Source organism: Oncorhynchus clarkii, chromosome 2 (assembly GCF_045791955.1).
Source record: "Oncorhynchus clarkii lewisi isolate Uvic-CL-2024 chromosome 2, UVic_Ocla_1.0, whole genome shotgun sequence".
Classification (NCBI taxonomy): domain Eukaryota; kingdom Metazoa; phylum Chordata; class Actinopteri; order Salmoniformes; family Salmonidae; genus Oncorhynchus; species Oncorhynchus clarkii.
Genome location: NC_092148.1, coordinates 46,282,467 through 46,307,863, shown reverse-complemented (window position 1 = coordinate 46,307,863; position 25,397 = coordinate 46,282,467). Strand labels below are relative to the sequence as shown.

The 25,397-nt window shown below is 42.3% G+C and overlaps 1 protein-coding gene across 1 annotated transcript in view; it reads left to right on the top strand.

The window, feature by feature from the left end:
* The first annotated feature begins 966 nt into the window (after window positions 1–966).
* Window positions 967–25,397, top strand: part of LOC139368380 (sorting nexin 33) — a 38,267-nt gene continuing 13,836 nt past the window's right edge. The window contains exon 1 of the mRNA XM_071107176.1: window positions 967–3,575. Coding sequence (XP_070963277.1) covers window positions 2,153–3,575 — 1,423 coding nt within the window. The 5' untranslated portion in view covers window positions 967–2,152. The remainder of the gene's footprint in view (window positions 3,576–25,397) is intronic.

Genomic DNA, 25,397 nt, shown 5'->3' with positions numbered 1-25,397 from the left:
GTTGACTCGTATCCCATTTATTCCACAATCCATAGATAAGGCTGTATAGTGCAATATGAAGGTTAATACACACAATAGGCTGGATAGGGAGGTGATTCCCCACAGTCAAAGTCCCACAATAAGAGCTACGATGCTAATATTTGTGTAAACTCATCACAATTAGGGTTAGGGTTAGGGTTCTGTGGGTGTCGCTGTGTCGACCAATACCCCATTTCATGGATCCCCAATCCATAGGTGTGAAATACATTGAGCTCCAAAAGTGTTGGGACGGTGACACATTTTTCTCTGTTTTGGCTTTGCTCTCCAGCACTTTGGATTTGAAATGATACAATAACTATGAGGTTAAAGCGCAGACTGTCAGCACTTTTTAATACTTGAATACACATATAAGTGAGTTTTGTCCCAATACTTTGCGTCCCATAAAATGGAGAGACTGTGTACAAAAAGTGCTATAATTGCTAAATGGTTCACCCAATATGGATGAATATACCCTCAAATTAAAGCTGACAGTCTACACTTTAACCTCTGCGTGATTGTATCATTTAAAATCCAAAGTGCTGGAGTAGAGAGCCAAAACAACAAAACATGTGTCACTGTCCAAATACTTTTTTAGCTCACAGTATTAAGTATGCCCCCAATGCAATTGAAGTTTAATACATCAGTGAGATTTCAACAGATTTTTGAATGTCAAATGAACTAATTATTGTCTTTTGTCGAATTTATATAATAACATTCTAACCTTGTTACTGGCATTATCCAGTCCAAATATTGTATGATTCCACTATTTGTATCTGTTTGCTTCACTTTCAATTTCGGACTTTTATTTTTTGGCAGGCAAACCGTAAATTCCACTTGTGGCTAATCGTTATTGTGGTTAGCGTCACATATGTTTTATTGTCCATGTCTAGCGTCATGGAAATAGTTACTTTGTTACAGAACGTATAGGAATAACCTCCAAGAAGTAGTCTATGCTTTGCTTTAATCGCAGACCCTAATAATTTGCTAATAATGCTTAATCTTTTTTGTATTATAGGAAACAGATCAAGATACACAAGAACCTGTTTAGCGGGGGAAGTGGAGCAAGTCCAAGGAATGTCGATCAAGACCAGAATGCACTAGTCTGAGATATCATTACTCATCTCACTCGGCGCTGAATGGTTTCTTCCACCCGGGGCACTTTGTCTTTGTGCTGGAAACAAAATATTTTGATAATGTTTGACCACGTCGGTGGGATGTACAGCAAGTCTGTGTTCGAGGACTTTATCACACGCAAGGATAACAATCAAACTATTCTTCAGGATTACAACGAATAGACGAATGTTTGCAATTGCTTCTTGGTGAAAACGAGTTTTCGGGTGAACCGGTATGTCATTGCTGGGGTGATGCATGGACTGAGGAGTTACAAGTTGCGATAGCCCACAAGTTTAATTGCAGTTTCAAGTATCGAAGGTAAAGCTTGGATATCCTCAATAGAAACAAAAAAAACGTTTAGGCTAATGGGACATAAGGCTATCGATAGGAATATGGTATTGATGTAGTAGGCAGTTGGTGCATGGCATGTGGTATTAAGCAATTTATCCAGTTTGCAATTGATATTTGCAGTACGAATACCAAAGTAAATAGCCCATATTCCTTGTTAATAATTGTATGTGTACAGGAATGGATTCTCACAACCACTGAAAACCATTTGCAATTCGATGTTACTGCTTTTGTATGCAGTCCACAGGCCTACTAAAAAGATTGACAAGATTCTTGGCACAGAATAGAAAACAACCCCAGCACTTGTGTAATCGAGTCGTAGATATACCCAGCTTGATACTGCACTAGCTGTTTTTTTAGGGAGTTAAACCAGTTATAGCACTAAGGTTATTATCGTGTTATAGTGCATGAGCACAGATCAGTGTTTATGCCATTTGACAGTTGTTGTGGCGTTCCAGCACAATACCATTAGATTTACATAACTCTTTCACGCCATCTCTTATTGATTCAAACAAGTGTTGGGCGACTACAGTTGAAATGAGCTGAAATAGTAGGGCTATAGTTCAACAATTTAGACATCACCTATTTGTGTGTTAAAATGTTGTGCTCAAGGGTAGCAGCATCACAATGATTTTAGGCAGCGTGTGTATATGATTTTCATCAGAGAGTCAAAATGTCGATGAAAGGCAAGGCACTCTACACTTTCCAAAGTGAAAACAAAGAGGAGATCAGCATACAGGAGAATGAGGAACTGGTTATCTTTGACGATAACTCTGTAGATGGCTGGTTACAAGGGGAAAACAGTAAAGGACAGAGAGGTCTCTTCCCGGCTTCTTACGTGGAAGTAATCCGCCCTCGTTCCAACTCCAACCTGACAGACTGCTCCATAAGCCCGGTGGGTTCTCCAGGCAATGACTCCTCATATTTCCCCTCCGCCCCAAACACGCCCTTTCACATGCAACAAGGTTACTATGACGACGATGATGATGACTGGGATGATTGGGATGACAGTTCCACAGTGGTGGACGATGATGGCCGCAGTGGCGCAAATGGACATTCCCATCAGAGCCCCCACTCCAACAACCCCAATGTCCACTATCGAGCCAAACCTTACATGGAGAGGCAGGACAGCATCTCCAGCTCGCGGAAGGGCAGTATGGTGGGCAGGAACTTGAACCGATTCTCCAGCTTTGTCCGCTCAGGGGTGGAAGCTTTTGTGTTGGGCGATGTGCCCATGAACGCTAAGATAGCGGAGTCGTACACCATTGAGATGGGCCCCAAAGGGCCTCAATGGAAAGAAAGCCCCACACCTTTCTCTTGCTCCATCGAGGACCCTACCAAGCAGACCAAGTTCAAAGGCATCAAGACCTACATATCGTACCGAGTGACCCCAAGCCACAATGCGAGGCCTGTTTACCGGCGTTACAAGCACTTCGACTGGTTGTACAACCGTCTACTGCACAAGTTCACCGTCATCTCCGTGCCCCACCTGCCCGAGAAACAGGCAACAGGGCGCTTCGAAGAGGACTTCATCGAGAAGCGCAAGAGGCGGCTGATCCTCTGGATGGACCACATGACTAGCCACCCGGTCCTGTCGCAGTACGAGGGCTTCGAGCACTTCCTCATGTGCGCCGACGACAAGCAGTGGAAGCTGGGCAAAAGGCGGGCAGAGAAGGACGAGATGATGGGCGCCAACTTCATGCTCACCTTCCAGATCCCAAATGAGCACCAGGACCTGCAGGACGTGGAAGAACGTGTGGACTCCTTCAAGTCCTTCGCCAAGAAAATGGATGACAGCGTCATGCAGCTTACACATGTGGCCTCAGAACTGGTGCGGAAGCACCTCGGAGGCTTCCGGAAGGAATTTCAGCGGCTGGGGAATGCCTTCCAGAACGTCAGTCAGGCTTTCATGCTGGACCCTCCCCACTGCTCGGACGGCCTCAACACCGCCATCTCCCACACGGGACGTACTTACGAAAACATTGGGGAAATGTTTGCGGAGCAACCTAAGTATGACCTCTTCCACATGCTGGACAAACTGTCACTCTACCAGGGCCTACTCGCCAACTTCCCTGACATTATTCATCTACAGAAAGGTAATGTACTTTCCTTATCATGTGCTCATTAGTATTAGTCTAATAGCTTGTCCTAGAGATGAATCTTCAACTCATTGCATTGCGTCACATGGAAACAAAGCCTCAGTATCACTCTTGTGATAACTGTTATAACTAAGTTTGGCCCATATTTATATGTTATAAGTGATAATGCAGTACCACAACAGCTGGCAAATCAATAGGGCAACTCTTACAAAGCACTGACGGATAGCGGTCCAGAATCCTATAAACTAATTATTTCCTGTGGCCATACACCACATCTGTTGTTAATCACATTGACAGGAGGAAAAATGGAAAAGTGGAAAAAATGTGACACCGCTGTTAGAATCAGTCAACGTTCATCGTTAAGATTTGATTCCAAACGTACAGTGGTTCATTACTGGATGACATTCAGCCATCTTCTTACTCATAAATCAAGGGTTCCTTGATTGATGGATGCTGACAGTTCTATCAAACATGTCTTTGAGCTCTACTCAAACGGTCTCTCTTAAATTCCGACCAGTTCTACTACTCTCTCACTATGGTAAATGGAAAGATAATTGAAGTACCCCCACGCCATTCCTTAGCTGCATGTAGAGGAACTGTCAACACTGTGTACAGTGGGACTAAAGTACTCAATCACACTGTACATTTTAAAGTCCACTGGGTTTTCAAATAATTGTGTAACATCCGCTACTTCCTCTCATTAAAAATACCAGTGCGGGGAAGGATGGAATAAAGTTCCATCACATCAACAGAGGAACAGCTATCTTGTAAACATTCCATCTTTGATAGTACACATCCACTACCACCAGATACACCATTTTTTTAAAGGGAAAACTGCTTTGAAGTTCCTTGCAATGCAGGGCTGGGCAATATTTTCAAATGTTTGTCGGTAAGATGATATTTGAGGGTATTTTATGTTTTTGAATAATAAAAGTTCTAAATTTGCTTTATGAGTTGTGCGTGACCGTACATACATTCTAAGTGATTTCAATGGGTAGTTCTCCATTCGGATTGTTTTATACTGTTCAATCAAACTTATGTCATTAGATAATTTCCACACTGCCACGTAGGGCTGCACAATATGGGCAAAAATCGAGGCCTTATTTTTAACCAAATATTGCAATTTCAATTTGACTTGCGATTTAGATCAAAACACTTGGGTGACATTTGTTGGAATCATGGAAATATAATGATTATTTCAATTCTATAGTTACAATGTAAAGGTGTCACTTAAATACGGTGTTGTTTGACAAATGAAAAAGCCAGGGAAGCATTCAAAGCATTAGGAATTGCAGTACTAATAGGATCTCTATGCAGCCTTTATTGTGACAGGGAAGGAACCAAAGTGTTGGTCAGTGTTACCCAGGGGAGTAGGACCTTATATTCTTTGGCTACATTAAATGTTTTTTTTCTCTTACTTCATGTAGATAACATTCATCTCTGATTTAGAAGATACTGTTGCACAAACAAAATGCTGATTTAGGCCTACACCAGCATTGGTATCAGGCTATATTAGCTAGCTATGTTTTCTCTCAGTAAATCAGGGATATTCAACTATATTCCTATGGGGGCCAGATATGAAAAAGGTTATTTACAGGGGGGGCAGTCATTTTGCACAAACACAGTTTATTTTATTTTTTATTTTATTTCACCTTTATTTAACCAGGTAGGCTAGTCGAGAGCAAGTTCTCATTTGCAACTGCGACCTGGCCAAGATAAAGCAAAGCAGTGTGACAGACAACAACACAGAGTTACACATGAAGTAAACAATAAACAAGCCAATAACACAATAAACAAATCAATGACACAGTAGAAAAAAGAAAGCCTATATACAGTGTGTGCAAAAGGCATGAGGAGGTAGGCAATAAATACGCTATAGGAGCGAATAGTTACAATTTAGCAGATTAACACTGGAGTGATAAATGAGCAGATGATGATGTGCAAGTAGAGATACTGGTGTGCAAAAGAGCAGAAAAGTAAATACACATTTTTAAAAAGTATGGGGATGAGGTAGATAGATTGGGTGGGCTATTTACAGATGGACTATGTACAGTTGCAGCGATCGGTTAGCTGCTCAGATAGTTGATGTTTAAAGTTGGTGAGGGAAATAAAAGTCTCCAACTTCAGCGATTTTTGCAATTCGTTCCAGTCACTGGCAGCAGAGAACTGGAAGGAAAGGCGGCCAAATGAGGTGTTGGCTTTGGGGATGATCAGTGAGATATATCTGCTGGAACGTGTGCTACGGGTGGGTGTTGTTATCGTGACCAGTGAACTGAGATAAGGCGGAGCTTTACCTAGCATAGACTTATAGATGACCTGGAGCCAGTGGGTCTGGTGACGAATATGTAGCGAGGGCCAGCTGACTAGATGATTTTGTAACAAAACGGATGGCACTGTGATAGACTGCATCCAGCAAAAATGCCAAGGGGGTGACTACTTTCGCAAGCCATTGTATGTCTAGGTAATCCTGTCTAACGCGGGCTTTTAAAAAAAATGTATTGTGTAATGAAACTGCGTAAACTCCACTTTCTGGAGGACCAAGTTTTGAAATCAGTGAAATTTTAGTGTGATTGCTAAGGAGATCTAGAAAACACCTTGGTTAGCTATAGCCTAATGTTAGCTAGCTAACATTTAACCTAGTTGGTTAGCTAGCTACCTGCAGATTCATGCAGGGCAGTAATGTCATGAGTTGGGATTATGGTTCATTGTTTACCTAGCTAGCTAGCTAACGCTAGCTGGCTGGCTTGCTGGCTGGTATTATCTTATTATTCGTATCTCAGAGCCATTTGCTTGGCTAGCTATAGCCTGATGTTAGCTAGCTAACATTGAACTTGGTTGGTTAGCTACCTGTAGACTCATGCCAAGTAGTAATGTCATGAGTTGGGTTTATGGTTAATTGTTCACCTAGCTAGCTAGCTAGCTACATGTCTTAACAAAAGACTCCACTATGCAAGTAACCATTTCGGGTGCGTTTGCAAGTAACCATTTCGGGTGCGTCAGTCTGGCCATCAGAGCACTCTCTTCTGAGCGTGCCAGAGCGCAGAATACCTGAATTTACGAACGCTCAACACCCGTAGAATATGGCCGGTGTCAGGAAACGTTGGCCAAAAAGCGTAATTAAAATGTTGCCTGCAGCACAGTTACAGTCACCAACGTTCTGGATAACATGAAAACAGCCTAACCAGCTCTGCTAGGGCAGGTAAAATGGTTAGAATGGGGTGTTCTGTCTTTTGTGTCTGGAAGTAGAAAGCAAGCTAGCCAATGTTAGTCAGTTAGCTTGGGTGCTTGACTGCCGTTGTGAGGTCAGAAAGTTCGGATCAACCCTACTCATCGGCCAGAGCGTCCAGTGTGCGCTCTAATGCTCCGAGAGTGAAACGCTCTGAATTTACGAACGGACAATCTGACAGCACATTTGCAGTCACCAACACTCTGAATAACATAACAGCCTAACCAGCTCTGCTAGGGTGAGTTATGTTCAGTGAGCATTTGTGTCTTGAAGTAGCTAGCAAGTTAGCTTGGGTGCTTGACTGCTGTTGTTGGTACAGAACGCTTGGATCAAGCCTTAAAGAGATGGGTGGGGCTAAAGCTTAAGAGGGTGTGAACGATGCTGAATGGGTGTAGACAAGAAGGGCTCTCCAGTAGTAGTACCCAAAAATTCAAAGGCCATTTTCTCAAAAGTGAGTTTACAAGTTTATCAACTTTCAAAGCATAATTACTTTCCCATTGTTCCTCAACTGTAGTGTATGATATACCATTTTATCGCTCTGAGTCTCTACTATTATCTAATGTAAAAAAAACAACAACACATTTTCAATTTTTGCTACATAAGACCGATGGAGCCAGTCGGTCACAAGTGGAAAGCAATATGTTTGGAACATCGAATCTTAATAAAATCACAGTATCGAATATCAATTCGGAAAGTATTCAGACCCGTTGGCTTTTTCCACATTTTTACCATACAGTCTTATTCTAAAACTGATTTAAATATTTTTTTCCCTTCATCAATCTACACACAAAACTCCATAATGACAAATCAAAAACAGGTTTTTAGACATTTTTGCAGATTTATTCAGATCAGTGGAAACAGGATACACCTGAGCACAATTTTGAGTCTCATAATAAAGGTTCTGAATACTTCTAAAATTTCTTAAAACCTGTTTTCGCTTTGTAATTATGGGGTATTGTGTGTAGATTGATGGGGGAAAAAAGTTATTTAATACATTTTAGAATAAGACTGTAACGTAACAAAATGTAGGAAAAGTGAAGGAGTCTGAATACTTTCCGTATAGAATATTTAAAAATAAATGTTTTGTCATACCATGCACTCATATACCACGCCTTTCAGCCAATCAGCATTCTCAAACCACTGATTGGCTGAAAGCTGTGGTATATGAGAGCATGGCTAAATCATGGCACTCTGCATTGCGTGGTATATATATATTTGTTCTATTTATTTAATTAGTCAGTTAAGAACAAATTCTTATTTACAATGACAGACATACCAACAGATTTTTACCTTGTCAGCTTGGGGACTCGATCCAGCAACCTTTCAGTTACTGGTCCAACGCTCTAACCACTAGGATACCTGCTGCCCCCTTGGGCCTTATTGCTCAGGTATACTGCCAAGCCCTATATATGTATAAAGCCCTATATACAAGCCCTATATATATGTTTTGTCAGGAGTTTGCCAATGTTTGAGCGGCTTTGCATGTCTAAAAGCCTAACTAAATGTTTTAGACTGACATTTTACAATAGTAATGCGATTTAATGTTTATTTGTATAAACTATGTTTTGTCTTAATTTGTTTATTTTATTTACTTTTAAGTACTACTTTTCTGCCGTGTGTTTTTTTTTTTAATGCAGTATCGTTGGTTATGTAGAACTTAGGCTAACCGTACGTGCCTCTATTATCTATAGTCTATGAAATGACTCCAGGCATAAGTGACAAAAGCGGTCACTTGGGGCCCGCGGTCGCTTGGGGCCCAAGGCCGCTAAGGGACCCTCAACCCCCCCCAAATATTATTATATTATTTTGAGTAACTCAGGGTCTCAATTTACTGTTGAGATTTAGAATAGCAGAATACAGAAGGTCTTCTCGCTTAGGGCTCCCAACCAAATCTTGCTTAGGGCCCCCAAAAGGCTAGAGCCAGCCCTGCTATGGTGTGTCCCTTAATGGTACAGTGAGTTGTAAGAAATACAGCTTTTAGTGTTAATGCAAAAGGTGATATTCAATATGCCCAGCCCCATACAATGCGAAGGATCATTCATCTTCTTTGGATACACTGAAAGGGTTGATACGCCTAGAACATGCTTAGGCACAGCTGATGCATTTGCTATGGCCTACAACTTCGACGTGTCTGTATCTGTCATAAGGGTGGTGCAGTATTTGAGCAAGACAGTCAAATGACCAGCATACCAAGGCCATACTTCAGTTCTCAAACAACCCACATCAGGTGATGGAAGGGGGAGGGACCTCCAGCACAGGAAGCCACGTTTCTCTTAGTTGTGCAAGGTAAATAAGGGCGTTATATCAAGCAAACAATATCAAGCAAACAAGTGCAAAGAGGTAATTCGTAGCCTAATAATACGATTCAGCAAAATGAAAGCCATTGAAAATGTAATGTTATTTTACTGCTGCTCTTTAATTACTTGTTACTTTTATTTCTTATTGTTATTTGTATTTTTTCCCCATTTTTTTCTTTAAACTGCACTGTTGGTTAGGGGCTTGTAAGTAAGCATTTCACTGTAAGGTCTACTACACCTGTTGTATCCGGCATATGTGACCAATAACATTTTATTTTATTAGATATCTAAGAATATATATTCCCAAAATATATTTGAGGGTTACGTCACATTTTGAATCAATAACTATAGCTGTATTTTCTTTACCAACATGGAGTGTTGAGTTTACTGTTGCAGACTTGACGGTCAGTTGAAGCATCCCAGCTGAGCTCGAGAGCTTTCCTCGAAGTCACTTGTGTTCCTCTGAACTGGATCCAGCTGTGACAACATACCAAACACACACACAACCTGGGTTCAACTCTTCCTACAAAGTTCACATCCTATCCTCTCATCACAGCTCTCTCCTGCCCACTCCCTAACATAGAGTAATGAACACTGTTAGAACTGTGATATTGGTGGATGACTAGATGTGTGAACTCATGAAATATCACTGCATACTCGGTCGGGTGTGGTGTGAGCTACATATGGCATTGATAACGCATGGCTGGGTAGGAAAGGCTAGAGAGGGTCTAGGTATAAATCAAATAGCTAGCTGTTTTTCAAGGTGTTTGCCAGATTTATCTTTGTTTCTCTATAGTGCATTTGGAAAGTATTCAGACCCTTTCCCTTTTTCAACATTTTGTTACTTTACAACCTTATTCTAAAATGGATTAAATAGTTTTTTCTCTCTCGTCAATCTACACACAATACCCCATAATGACAAAGCAAAAACAGGTTTTTAGAAATGTATGTATATTTATAAAAAAAATTAAACATCACATTTACATAAGTATTCAGACCCTTTACTCAGTACTTTGTTAAAGAACCTTAGGCAGCGATTACAGCCGCAAGTCTTCTTGGGTATGCTTGGCACACCTGTATTTGGGGAGTTTCTCCCATTCTTCTCTGCAGATCCTTTCAAGCTTTGTCAGGTTGGATGGGGAGTTTTGCTGCACAGCTATTTTTAGGTCTCACCAGAGATGTTTGATCGGGTTCAAGGCCAGGCTCTGGCTGGGTCACTCAAGGACATTCAACGACTTGTCCCGAAGCCACTCCTGCGTTGTCTTGGCTGTGTGCTTTAGGGCTGTTGTCCTGTTGGAAGGTGAACCTTTGCACCAGTCTGAGGTCCTGAGTGCTCTGGAGCAGGTTTCCATCAAGGATCTCTCACTATCTTCCTCCGTTCCTCTTTCTCTCGATCCTGACTAGTCTCCCAGTCCCAGCATGATGCTGCCACCACCATGCTTCACCGTAGGGATGGTGCCAGGTTTCCTCCAGACGTGACGCTTGGCATTCAGGCCAAAGAGTTCAATATTGGTTTCATCAGACCAGAGAATCTTGTTTCTCATGGTTTAAGAGTCTTTTAGGTGCCCTTTGGCAAACTCCAAGCGGGCTGTCATGTGCCTTTTACTGAGAAGTGGCTTCTGTCTGGCCACTCTACCATAAAGGCCTGATTGGTGGAGTGCTGCATAGATAGTTGCCTTCTGGAAGGTTCTCCTATCTCCACAGAGGAAATCTTGAGCTCTGTCAAAGTGACCATCGGGTTCTTGGTCACCTCCCTGACCAAGGCCCTTCTCCCCTGATTGCTCAGTTTGGCCGGGCGGCCAGCTATAGGAAGAGTCTTGGTGGTTCCAAACTTCTTCCATTTAAGAATGACGGAGGTCACTGTGTTCTTGGGGACCTTCAATGCTGCAGACATTTTTTGGTACCCTACCCCAGATCTGTGCCTCAACACAATCCTGTCTCTCTCTACAGACAATTCCTTTGACATCTCAGTCTGTCTTTCTATCTATCTCTACCTTTCTCTCCTCTTTCTTTCTCTCCCCCTTCTCTCCCCTCCCCTTCTCTCTCTCTCTCTTCCTTTCTATCTCTTTCTCTCGGTCTCTCTCTTTCCCTTTCTCTTTGATGAATACCAACCAGCTCACTCAGATATCTAGGTCTCTCTAGACAGTCGGTCTGGATGGTTTCAATTACACAGGAGTTAATTCAGTGTGGTCCCACAGAGGTGCTTTGAGCATTTGCCAACATTAATCCAATACTCATCCAATAGGTAGACCTGTATTGAAAGACTTGAATATGAATATACACTCACCGGCTAGTTTATTAAGTACACCTATATCTAGTACCGGGTCGGACCCCCCTTTGCCTCCAGAATAGCCTGAATTCTTTGGAGAATGGGTTCTAGAAGTCGGAAACGTTCCACCGGGATGTTGGCCCAGTTGCTGCAGATTGAACGGTGGTATGCCATCACCAGCAGCCTGTACCATTGACACCAGAGAGATGGGTTTATGGACTCATGCTGCTTATGCCAAATCCTGACTGCCATCAGAATGATGCAACAGGAACTGGGATTCGTCAGACAGGTAATGTTTTTCCACTCCTCAATTATCCAGTGTTGGTGATCGCATGCGTGCTCACTGAAGCCGCTTCGTCTAGTTTTTAGCTGATAGGAGTGTCTCCCGGTGTGGTCGACTGCTGCAATAGCCCATCCGTGACAAGGATCAACGAGTTGTGCGTTCCGAGAGGCTGTTCTGCACACCACTGTTGTACTGTGCCGTTATTTGTCTGTTTGTGGCCTGTCTGTTAGCTTACACAATTCTTGCTTTTCTCATTCGACCTCTCATCAACGAGCTGTTTTCAATCACAGGACTGCCCCTGACTGGATTTTTCTTTGTTTGTCCGACCATTCTCGGTATACCCTAGACACTGTCAAGCGCGAAAAGCCCAGGAGGGTGGCCGTTTCTGAGATATTGAATCCGGCACGCCTGGCACTGACGATCATACCACGCTCAAAGTCGCTTAAGTCACTAGTTTTGCCCATTTCAACATTCAATCGAATGTCTTGATGTCCGTCTGCCTGCCATGGCCATGTGACTCACTGTCTGAAGGAGCACTACATTTTAATTATCAGTTAGTGCACTGCAATGGAAGACTGATGTATATGACACAGTACATGTCCCACCCACATGACATTATAGCTTACCAATGAGCAAGTGTGCAGTTGAGTGGGTGGAGCATCATTATCTTTCGTGTTTTTCAATGAGCACTGCAGTGTAGCTGGATTAGCTGTCACTTCCAAGGAGAAAACCACCTGCTGAAATCTTGAACAAAGAGGCTAGGGAACACAATGGAGTGAAACTGACTGGCCCCAGTGGTGTCAGTATCGAACAGAGCTGCTGTCCACACGTTGCATAATATGAAATGTGAGTTTCCCATGCATGGTAGCCTAGATCTGGTAACACCTGCCCAAAGATAATAAATCAAAATGGAGGAATGGGGGGTGGAGATTATGGGCAGAAAAACAGCTCTAAAATTGTTTGAATACACATTGGAAATATGTACTACTAATTATTTTCATTCACATTTGTTTAGTTCGGTTCCTAGTGCAAGATGGCGTCACATCATGACAGTCAGCCCTCTCACCTCAGGCCGCCAATCAGCCCTCTCAGACATAATCTACTCTGAGAATTAGGGATCGCTTCCCCAGTATGCTTACCCTTGGACGGCCATTGAGGCTTTGACGTGAATAAGAGGCCCACTTTGTCTTCTAGTGTATGTGGCAGAACACATCACATCCATCTATCAGCGTTTCTCTTATAAAGTAAAGAAAAACAAAGATGTGTGTGCCCAATTTCGTGGAAATGTGGGCCAAATGACCTTTCCATCTGTTCCTGTACCTATGGGGACCAGAGAGCAGGACCTGGAGAGGCACATGGCCCTAGATACATTACCAGGAATGCGAGGTGTGAGTGAAGATGTAAATGCTGTCTGGTTGTGTGTGTGTGAGAGAGAGTGCATGTGTGTGTGCTCTGATCCAGAGATGAATAATTGATATTACAGCATATTACAGTATGACCCTATCTAAGTCAGACAGGCCCCCATTGATTATGCCCTAGAGCACAATGTGTCCATCCTATCCTAAATAGCACATTGGTTAGGCAAAAATGTGTCACACTACACAATAGCATGAGCACAAACTGTACACATCAATTCAGACCAAGTGTGATCAACAGGAAGATAAAGACTACAACACATGTTAAGTTGTCCGGTAATGGCGCCTTCTGTTAACCTGGTAAAGTGCTTTTTGTTCAACAGGAGTCCCCTTGCTTTTTCTGGTCTCCATGTGAATGTTTTCTCTTGTCTATTTGCTCACACATAAATATTGACAAAAGGTAGGACTGTGTTTTCACACACTGTCTATCCAAATGTCTTTGCATTCCTGGCTGACTGTGTTTCCTAGCTAACACACTGCTATTCCACAATGGTGATGTTATATAATACAGATGTCTTAGAAGATTATAATTCATTAACTGCTTTAAGAAACATACTGTATGTTGCATCTTGCAATTTGTGCCATGAATTTAATATGTATTTCATGATGAATTAATGTTACCATGTTGGTAAAGTAGTTCCATTTGGCAGAGTGTTTGTTTGTATTTTCTAAAGGCTTTTATGGTGTTCCAAAAAGGACCTATTTGTTGCAGAGAAAATTCACAGGCTTCTGCTTGGGCTTAAATTCTTGGCCCTCCTACCTCTTCCAACCCCCACACTTCCACTCCCCTTCCTCTCACCCTTGATTGCAGGACATCAAATGGAGCTATAACTGTCTGCTCTTTAAGACTCTTGGCATCTGCGCTCTATGTCTGCTGGCCTGATAAAGCTGACAATGGTTGGCATGGAGATGGTAGCCATTAATCTGGTGATGTGCTGGAGTTGTACTGGCTGCACGGTCTATGTACAGACACGTGTGTGTGTGTGTGTGTGTGTGTGTGTGTGTGTGTGTGTGTGTGTGTGTGTGTGTGTGTGTGTGTGTGTGTGTGTGTGTGTGTGTGTGTGTCAGGTAGAAATAGGCAGCACAAAATATTATGCATATGAAAAGGGGTTAGCCATGCCGCTCGCTCATCTTTTTATTTTGTTTTAAGTTTTTATTTTGACCAGTTAAGTCCCATTGAGATATTAATCTATTTTTCAATTGGTCAAAAGGGAGAAGCAGCTGCTCTTTTCTTTCAAATTGTAATCTTCTAATATGTATCCTCTGCTGGGCCTTGTGACTAGTAAAGTGGCTAGTCCTAAACCCTAATTGCTTGTTGTGTTATGAGAGCTGTGCTTTTGATCTGATGAATCACTAGTTCATAGTATGGGTTTACTTAAAAAAGGCATGTAAAATCAGGGGGAACGAAGGGTCGTGTAGCCAATGGCAATCACTCTTAATCAACAACACTGTAAGAGACATTGACTCAATGTCAATTTATCACGCTATCCATCGGAACATGACGGTGTTACAGTGTTATAACACAGTTCATCAGACCTCCAACAAGTCATCTGTTGAACAATACTCTCAGTGTGAATATGGTTAGACCAGTTGGATCTGTTGAACACTTGCCCCTCTATGTTCCACATTTGTTTGCAATCATGGAACAACACATGACCAAACACATCAAAAATGTGGAGGACCAAGGCACTCTTCATGCAATTAAAATGCCTTCATTGCAGTGGAATGTTCAATTGAACAAAATCTTTAAAACTCAAAAATGTTTTGGTGTGTCTTGTCTAGCCTTTGTCAGGGAGTGATACCATGACCAACACAATTTACATGCTGAGGTATCATTAACCTTTTCACTTGTGAGTTCAAAATATCTCTAATGGTCGCCACAGCGCGTGATGTCACAATGCACTCACTGTTCCAAAATGTGATTGTTGCGCAACAGGACAGTTAACCCACGCTGCCCTTAAACCAAGGCATGCTGACTGCTAATTATCTCCAGTATAGGCTGTTTCAACTTGTCAATTTCTAATTATTTTGGAACAAGTTTTATTTTCTAACAGTTTGTATTTAGGTGTGTTCCACCTCATTAATTCACAAAGAAGTAGCCCATTTCACTGTTGAATTGTGTTTGAGGCATTACTGAACTTCTCTCTTAGACTAGAGCCCAAGCACTTCCCCAGTGTTTCCCCAAGTATAAAAAAAGAACCCCCCCCCCCCAAATATCTAAATCAAATATAATTTGTCGCATTGGCCGAATACAACAGTGAAATGCTACTTACAAGTCCTTAACCAACAATACAGTTAATAAAAATACCCCCCCCCCCCCCCAAAAGAAATAAAGTAACAACTACTTAAAGAGCAGCAGTAAAATAACAATAGCGAGGCTATATACAGGTGGGTACAGAGTCAATGTGTGGGGGCACCAGTTAGTCGAGGTAATTGAGATAATATATACTGTACATGTAGGTAGAGTTATTAAAGTGACTATGCATAGATAACAGAGAGTAGCAGTGGTGTAAAAAAGGGGGGGGGGGCAATTCAAATAGTCTGGGTAGCCATTTGATTAGATGTTCAGTAGTCTTTTGGCTTGGGAGTAGAAGCTGTTTAGAAGCCTCTTGGACCTAGACTTGGCACTCTGGGTGTCAGTCTATGACTAGGGTGGCTGGAGTCTTTGACAATTTTTAGGGCCTTCCTCTGACACTGCCTGGTATAGAGATCCTGGATGGCAGGAAGCTTGGCCCCAGTGATATACTGGGCCGTTCGCACTACCCTCTGTAGTGCCTTGCGGTTGCATGCCAGACAGTTGCCATAACTACCCTCTGAAGTGCCTTGCGGTTGCATGCCAGGCAGTTGCCATACCAAGAGGTAATGCAGCTAGTCAATCTTTTGAGGATCTAAGGACCCATGCCAAATCTTTTCAGCTTACAGAGAAGGAAGAGGTGTCTCTGTCCTCCTCCCTATATGCTTTCTCGTCGTTGTTGCCTACCACTGTTGTGTCATCGGCAAACTTAATGATGGTGTTGGAGTCGTGCCTGGCCGTACAGTCATTCGTGACCAGGGAGTACAGGAGGGGACTGAGCATGCACCCCTGAGGGGCCTCCGTGTTGAGGATCAGCGTGGTGGATGTGTTGTTACCTACCCTTACCACCTGGGGCGGCCCGTCAGGAAGTCCAGGATTCAGTTGCAGAGGGAGGTGTTTAGTCCCAGGGTCCTTAGCTTAGTGATGAGCTTTGAGTGCACTGTGGTGTTGAACGCTGAGCTGCAGTCAATGAATAGCATTCTCACATAGGTGTTCCTTTTGTCCAGGTGTGAAAGGGCAGTGTGAGTGCAATAGCGATTGCATCATCTGTGGATCTGTTGGGACGGTATGCAAATTGGGGTGGGTCTAGGGTTTCTGGGATAATGGTGTTGATGTGAGCCATGACCAGCCTTTCAGAAGAATCCTGGAACTTATTCTAGTCTGTGCTAGTAAAACAGTCCTGTAGCTTAGCATCTGCTTCATCTGACCACTTTTTTTATTGACTGAGTCACTGGTTCTTCCTGCTTTAATTTTTGCTTGTAAGCAGGAATCACAATCTCTACACTGTATTTCTGGTCAATTTGATGTTATTTGAATGGACAAAAAACTTGCTTTTCTTTCAAAAACAAGGACATTTCTAAGTGACCCCAAACTTTTGAACTGTAGTGTATATATTAGGGCTGACCCCATTTGGACGACGGTTCGATTTTTAGTCGATAGGCTGTTGGTCGACTGAGGTTCCTTTAGTTACCTGTCTGATTTGTGCCTGTCTCAGTGGACAAATCCTTTGCGGATGCCACGGGGAAGGCACAGTCCATCACTCTAAGACATGTAATACTGAAATTGTATATGGTTAGATTATGTAAAAAATAATAACACTAATAAATCTAATATTATTTTATAACAAATTAGGTTTCTCCCGCATTGGATACGGCCGCTGTCTGCGGTTCTAAAACATAATCTTCAGTGCGCCGTAGATTTGGCACCTTTCCCTATGTTGCTATGTGCATAAGAGCAAAGTTAAGTAGCATTTTGGGATTAAGAACAATGCGGCGGAGGCAGCAGCAGCAAAGACAAGGAAACAGCCCTTGCCTTAGCCTAATTGTGTTAAGAAAATTGAGGAGAGAGGAAACCCCAATTTAATTAAGTGTATAATCAATAGCCTAACTATTAAATGTGCCTGGCTTTATGAATCATCCGTATATATCTACAGAAATAGGACAGATCTTGCTTCTGTTGCCTGTTTGAGTGTTTGTTTAATAGCCTACTGATTCCATGAGTACCAACTCTCATGCAACGGCAAAATGTTGGATAATGCAATTTCACAGATTCGGCTGTTTTTAATATTTGCTATGCTGTAATAAAGGCTTTACAAAAAAATGTGTTAGAACAGACTGGTATTACTTATAATTTATTTAGGGTTGTTTACACTGTTCCAAACAGGCAAAAATAATATTGTCATCTAACAGCACTTGTTTGTCACACATATGCATAAAGCTCTCGCTCCTAAACCCTCCTTTTTCTTGATCTCCTTCTTATTGTTATTATTACAATTATTATTATTATGATCATCATTATAATAATAAGTAATGTCGTTATCATGAGTAGGCTTTGTATAACTTCCATCAAGCTGTAGGCCTACGAGCGCATCCTGTTTAGTCTTAATGCCGGAACGTACATAGGCCTATATTTCAATATATACGCTACTGTATCTATCTATCAATCCAATCATTCATTAATTTGTTCATGCCATCACACAGCATACGCGACATGCATGCTTTGAAATGCATTCAAGCGTTTCAGTTTTAAAATTAAATAACAAAGGGAGCTTTGAATAATTAGCCTAAACAATAAATAAACCTCAATTCACGAATGCATGCAATGGTTTTTAGTCTGCTGTAATAAAGATTTTATATATTTTTTAAAATCAGTTAGGACAGACTCTCTGGTACAGTTAGTGTTGTTTACACTGTTTCAAATGGTCAGAAAAAATGTGTAATATTATGTTTGCCAAACGGTAACTTTGTTTGGCAAACATAATACTCCCGCAACTCTTGTTCTATACCCTCCTTTTTCTTGATCTCCAGTAGTTTCCACTAGTGATGCACCGATATGACATTTTGGCCGATACCGATATCCGATATTTTTCTTGCCCAAAAAACTGATACCGATACTTAAAATTTTAGCGGCCTTTTTAGTATTCTAGTACGATAAAATATTTAACATACACATGGACACAGCCGTCTAAGGCACTGCATCCGTGCAAGAGGTGTCACTACAGTCCCTGGTTCGAATCCAGGCGGTATCACATCCGCCGTGATTGGGAGTCCCATAGGGCGGCGCACAATTGGCTCAGCGTCGTTTGTGTTTGGTCGGGGTAGGCCGTCATTGTAAATAAGAATTTGTTCTTAACTGACTTGCCTAGTTAAATAGGTTACACACACACACCACACTGACCAAAAAGTTCATTTGGCATTTACATATGTCCCCATTACCGGTAAAACATAATCAAAACCTACTTCTTTCACTTACTTGCTGTGCTGTTTGGTTCTTCATTTGTTCAGTCGTTTCATTCTCAACCAGGACTTCTATGGAACGCCGTTTGGGTCTTTGCATGTCAAAAAAGATACACGTCAAATAACACTGTTTGATGTGTCAAATAACACTGTTTGATGTGTCAAATAACACTGTTTGACGTGTTGAAAAAGCTTGTTGACCAATCAGGACCAGAATATGACTGCACGTCACATAATTATTTAACACGTTCAAAACATTTTACGTAGTTATTACACATTGATTAAACTATCACTCTTATTTCATATGTCACAAAGATGCACGTATGCTATGATGCTGGTAAAGTTGTCTCACACACCTACAGTGCTGGTCAGTTATGAAAACGTAGGACACTAAGAGAGGCCTTTTCTACTGACTCTGAAAAACACCAAAAGAAAGATGCCCAGGGTCTCTGCTCATCTGTGTGAAAGTGCCTTATGCATGCTGCAAGGAGGCATGAGGACTGCAGATGTGGCCAGGACAATAAATTGCAATGACCGTACTGTGAGACGCCTAAGACAGCGCTACAGGGAGACAGGACAGACAGCGCTACAGGGAGACAGGACAGACAGCTGATTGGCCTCGCAGTGGCAGACCACGTGTAACAACATCTGCACAGGATCGGTACATCCGACCAGCACACCTGCGGGACAGGTATAGGATGGCAAAAACAACTTCCCGAGTTACACCAGGAACGCACAATCCCTCCATCAGTGCTCAGACTATCCGCAATAGACTGTGAGGCAGGACTGAGTGCTTGTAGGCCTGTTGTAAGGCAGGTCCTCACCAGACATCACCGGCAACAACGTTGCCTATGGGCACAACCCCACTGTCGCTGGACCAGACAGGACTGGCAAAAAGTGCTCTTCACTGACGAGTCGCGGTTTTGTCTCACCTAGGGTGAGGGTCGGATTTGCGTTTATCGTCGAAGGAATGAGCGTTACACCGAGGCCTGTACTCTGGAGGAGGATCGATTTGGAGGTGGAGAGTCCGTCATGGTCTGGGGCGGTGTGTCACAGCATCATCGGACTGAGTTTGTTGTCATTGCAGGAAATCTCAACGCTGTGCGTTACAGGGAAGACATCCTCCTCCCTCATGTGATACAGTGCCTTGCGAAAGTATTCGGCCCCCTTGAACTTTGCGACCTTTTGCCACATTTCAGGCTTCAAACATAAAGATATAAAACTGTATTTTTTTGTGAAGAATCAACAACAAGTGGGACACAATCATGAAGTGGAACGACATTTATTGGATATTTCAAACTTTTTTAACAAATCAAAAACTGAAAAATTGGGCGTGCAAAATTATTCAGCCCCCTTAAGTTAATACTTTGTAGCGCCACCTTTTGCTGCGATTACAGCTATAAGTCGCTTGGGGTATGTCTATCAGTTTTGCACATCGAGAGACTGAAATTTTTCCCATTCCTCCTTGCAAAACAGCTCAAGCTCAGTGAGGTTGGATGGAGAGCATTTGTGAACAGCAGTTTTCAGTTCTTTCCACAGATTCTCGATTGGATTCAGGTCTGGACTTTGACTTGGCCATTCTAACACCTGGATATGTTTATTTTTGAACCATTCCATTGTAGATTTTGCTTTATGTTTTGGATCATTGTCTTGTTGGAAGACAAATCTCCGTCCCAGCCTCAGGTCTTTTGCACACTCCATCAGGTTTTTCTTCCAGAATGGTCCTGTATTTGGCTCCATCCATCTTCCCATCAATTTTAACCATCTTCCCTGTCACTGCTGAAGAAAAGCAGGCCCAAACCATGATGCTGCCACCACCATGTTTGACAGTGGGGATGGTGTGTTCAGCTGTGTTGCTTTTACGCCAAACATAACGTTTTGCATTGTTGCCAAAAAGTTCAATTTTGGTTTCATCTGACCAGAGCACCTTCTTCCACATGTTTGGTGTGTCTCCCAGGTGGCTTGTGGCAAACTTTAAACAACACTTTTTATGGATATCTTTAAGAAATGGCTTTCTTCTTGCCACTCTTCCATAAAGGCCAGATTTGTGCGATATACGACTGATTGTTGTCCTATGGACAGAGTCTCCCACCTCAGCTGTAGATCTTTGCAGTTCATCCAGAGTGATCATGGGCCTCTTGGTTGCATCTCTGATCAGTCTTCTCCTTGTATGAGCTGAAAGTTTAGAGGGACGGCCAGGTCTTGGTAGATTTGCAGTGGTCTGATACTCCTTCCATTTCAATATTATCGCTTGCACAGTGCTCCTTGGGATCCAAATCCGGCTTTAAACTTCTTCACAACAATATCTCGGACCTGCCTGGTGTGTTCCTTGTTCTTCATGATGCTCTCTGCGCTTTTAACGGACCTCTGAGACTATCACCGTGCAGGTGCATTTATACGGAGACTTGATTACACACAGGTGGATTGTATTTATCATCATTAGTCATTTAGGTCAACATTGGATCATTCAGAGATCCTCACTGAACTTCTGGAGAGAGTTTGCTGCACTGAAAGTAAAGGGGCTGAATAATTTTGCACGCCCAATTCTTCAGTTTTTGATTTGTTAAAAAAGTTTGAAATATCCAATAAATGTTATTCCACTTCATGATTGTGTCCCACTTGTTGTTGATTCTTCGCAAAAAAAATACAGTTTTATATCTTTATGTTTGAAGCCTGAAATGTGGCAAAAGGTCGCAAAGTTCAAGGGGGCCGAATACTTTCGCAAGGCACTGTACCCTTCCAGGCTCATCCAGCATGACAATGTCACCAGCCATACTGCTTGTTCTGTGCGTGATTTCCTGCAATACAGGAATGTCAGTGTTCTGCCATGGCCAGTGAAGAGCCCGGATCTCAATCCCATTGAGCATGTCTGGGACCTGTTGGATCGGAGGTTGAGGGCTAGGGCCATTCCCCCCAGAAATGTCCAGGAACTTGCAGGTGCTTTGGTGGAAGAGTGGGGTAACATCTCACAGCAAATACTGGCAAATCCGGTGCAGTCCATGAGGAGGAGATGCACTGCAGTACTTAATGCAGCGGGTGGCCACACCAGATACTGACTGTTACTTTGGATTTTGACCCCCCCTTTTGTTCAGGGACACATTATTCCATTTCTGTTAGTCACATATCTGTGGAACTTGTTTAGTTTATGTCTCAGTTGTTGAATCTTGAATTGTTCATACAAATGTTTATACATGTTAAGCTGAAAATCAACGCAGTTCACAGTGAGAGGACGTTTTTTTTTTTTGAGTTTAGTTAGCTGGCTATATACATATATATATATATTTTACATTTATTTTATTTCACCTTTATTTAACCAGGTAGGCTAGTTGTGAACAAGTTTTCATTTACAACTGCGACCTGGCCAAGATAAAGCAAAGCAGTGCGACACAAACAACAACACAGAGTTACACATGGAATAAACAAACATACAGTCAATAATACAATAGAAAAAGTGTGTGCAAATAAGGTAGGAAAGGGGAGGTAAGGCAATAAATAGGCCATAGTGGTGAAATAATTACAATATAGCAATTAAACACTGAAGTGATAGATGTACAGAAGATGAGTGTGCAAGTAGATACTGGGGTGCAAAGGAGCAAAATAAATAACAGTATGGGGATGAGGTAGTTGAATGTGCTATTTACAGATGGGCTATGTACAGGTGCATTAATCTGTGAGCTGCTCTGACAGCTGGTGCTTAAAGCTAGTGAGGGAGATATGAGTCTCCAGCTTCAGTGATTTTTGCAGTTCGTTCCAGTCATTGGCAGCAGAGAACTGGAAGGAATTGCTAAGAATAATGAAAATGACTGCAGTTTCTGCTGGTCATTGTTTTCAGGCTGGTTGTATTGGTGCTAGCTAGGTACCAAGCGAAAGCTAGCTACCCCAGAAGTTGCGGTCGAACAAATTATGCTTTATTACCAACACGATATTGTAAACACATCGTTCGTGGCCAGTGTTTGCTTGTTTGTAGACTTTTTTTGTACAGCTTTGACAGTGCTACTGTATTGACACGCAAAGCGTTCCATAGTATGTATGTCATGAAGCTAATAGTTGTGACGCTGTGTAACTCCGGTAGGGCAACATCTGAAAAATAGCGCAGTTGGTAGTGTGTACCGGTACTTGACCGATTGGCGAAAGCCAACATCACCCACGACAGAGAACAGTTGATTGTCAAGGGCAATGAATTCCATTATCTTGGCTTTAATGGATTTTGACTTTGAGTTGTTTCGCTTAAATTTTCTTACTCTTTCAAATGACTGCTCGACTTGTTGACTGCTCGATCCACACAGCAGACATTGTGTGGGCTAGGTTAGTAATGCTGTGTTGCACGTATAGCGCAACATTTTACGTGGCATAATAACATCATATAGGTATGCACGGCAGCTTTGACATCGGTTTTTAACTTCATATGGGTCAGTGAGACGCTAGCGTCCCATCTCAACAAATTCTGGTGAAATTGCAGTGCGCCAAATTCAAATTACATTTCTATAAATATTTAACTTTCATGAAATCAAAAGTGCAACACATCAAAATAAAGCTTAGCTTGTTGTTAATCCAGCCGCTGTGTCAGATATCAAAAAGGCTTTACGGTGAAAGCTAACCATGCGATTATCTGTGGACAGCGCTCAGCAGACAAAACATTACAAACAGTCAGCAGCCAAGTAGATTAGCCAAACCCTCCCTAACCCGGACGACGAACCCAGGGTCTCTGGTGGCACAGCTGGCGCTGCAGTACAGCGCCGTTAACCACTGCGCCACAATTGGCCTTGCGTCGTGGGGATGTCCTTGTCTCATCGCGCACCAGCGACTCCTGTGGCGGGCCGGGCGCAGTGCGCGCTAACCAAGGTTGCCAGGTGCACGGTGTAGCCTCCGACACATTGGTGCGGCTGGCTTCCGGGTTGGATGCTGTGTTAAGAAGCAGTCTGGTTGGGTTGTGTATCGGAGGACGCATGACTTTCAACCTTCGTCTCTCCCGAGCCCGTACGGGAGTTGTAGCGATGAGACAAGATAGTAGCTACTACAACAATTGGATACCACTAAATTGGGGGGTAAAAAAAGAAAAAAAGAAAAAAAAAGAAAAGAGAGTGACCTCAAAAAAAATTCTGAATGGTTTGTCCTCGGGGTTTCGCCTGCCAAATAAGTTATGTTATACTCAAACTGTTTTAGAAACTTCAGAGTGATTTCTATCCAAATATACTAATAATATGCATATCTTAGCTTCTGGGCCTGAGTAGCAGGCAGTTTACTTCGGACACGCTTTTCATCCCAATGAAGTTAAATTGTGGATAGGCTTTCATTGGATAAACAGCCATTTCAAAATAAATAGGTCAGGCCCTATTGGTCGCCTGTGACGCTTACTTGATCCACGTAAAGAGAGCAGGGTTGAGGGAATAGGTCATGTTTTTCGTAAACAAATTAGGGATTTCGGTAACATAACTTTTCAGTCAAAAAAAGAGACTAATAAATGACTGAAATTATTTTGCAGCTTCAGCACAGACAGTTCAATAAACACTTGCTGTGCATTGGTGCCATTTCGCTGCAGTAGGAAGTAGAGTGAGACAACGTGCTTCAGTCACACAGGCATGCGCTGGCAATTTTTTTTAACACAGTGTGATCATCAGGCTCTTTCTTGAGTCATTTGTGTGTGCTTAAAGCATCAGACAAGCTCAGTGCATATGTAGTTGATTTTATTATTCAAACATGGTAAAAATCAGTTGAAACATTTAGACCAATCAATTAGTCAAAAGACTAGGACGACTCGGTCGACCAAGATCTTTTTCAATCGGGGACAGCCCTAATAGATATGTTTTAGTTCAATAAACATGAATTTGCCTATATCTTTATGTGAATGAATATCATAGGCAGATTTAATTCACAACCTGAGTAAGTGGAAACTCAAAACATATCGTTATTCTAAATATAATACCCACTGGTAGTAGCCATGTATTAATATAACAGTAAATGTAATGTCCTAAAAAAACGTAGCAGTCTTAGCCTACTACCCAATGAGGCCCAATGGCCAATGCGCATTTGGTGCGCTCTGTATCGCAAAGCCATATAAAATATGTTGGTCGCAAAAATAGTTGCTATAGAGCTCAAAATTTAGTTGAAACATAAAACGTATACCTACAGAAAGCTGAGAACCCCCTCTCTTCAACTCTGACAACAAGTATTACACAGGATAGCTGTTTTGTTTTCTTCTTGATTTTGAAATGTTATACAATCAGGAAGCATATTTTTTCTCCCGGAGCACAGTGGGAGAGCCATTGAGAGTGGCTCACTCATCACAGCATCCAGGCCCCTGCGAAACAGGCACAGCAGCAGGGCAGACATTATAGGAGAATGCACTTTACTGTATGACCAAATCTTGTTTTTAGCCTCCTAAAACAATTAGATGCTTTGAGTGAGGTGACCATGTAGAATGTGCAGCTCACACCGATGCGACCAACAAAAATGTTTTACTCGCACAGCCAAGTCAAAGGGTCCAACAACCCTCCCAAAAGCAATTTATTTTTAACAATCCTCCCCTATTTGGACTACCCCCAAATAAATATTGAACTGTCCCTAAATGGTAGCAGTCTGGAGGCCTGTGTGGGAAAGGGGAATGCACAAAATTGTACTGGAGATTCCTGTGTTTAATTCACCAGAGTGGTTGTGTTCACAATTAATCTCTTCCGCCCCCCACCCCTCTCACCCTCTCTCCTCTTCCTCTCTATTCCCCCTTCTCTCTTTCTGTCACTCTTCCTCAATTGCATAGCATGGTTAGCATGCCAGTTTCACTCTCACTGTGACTTATAATATAG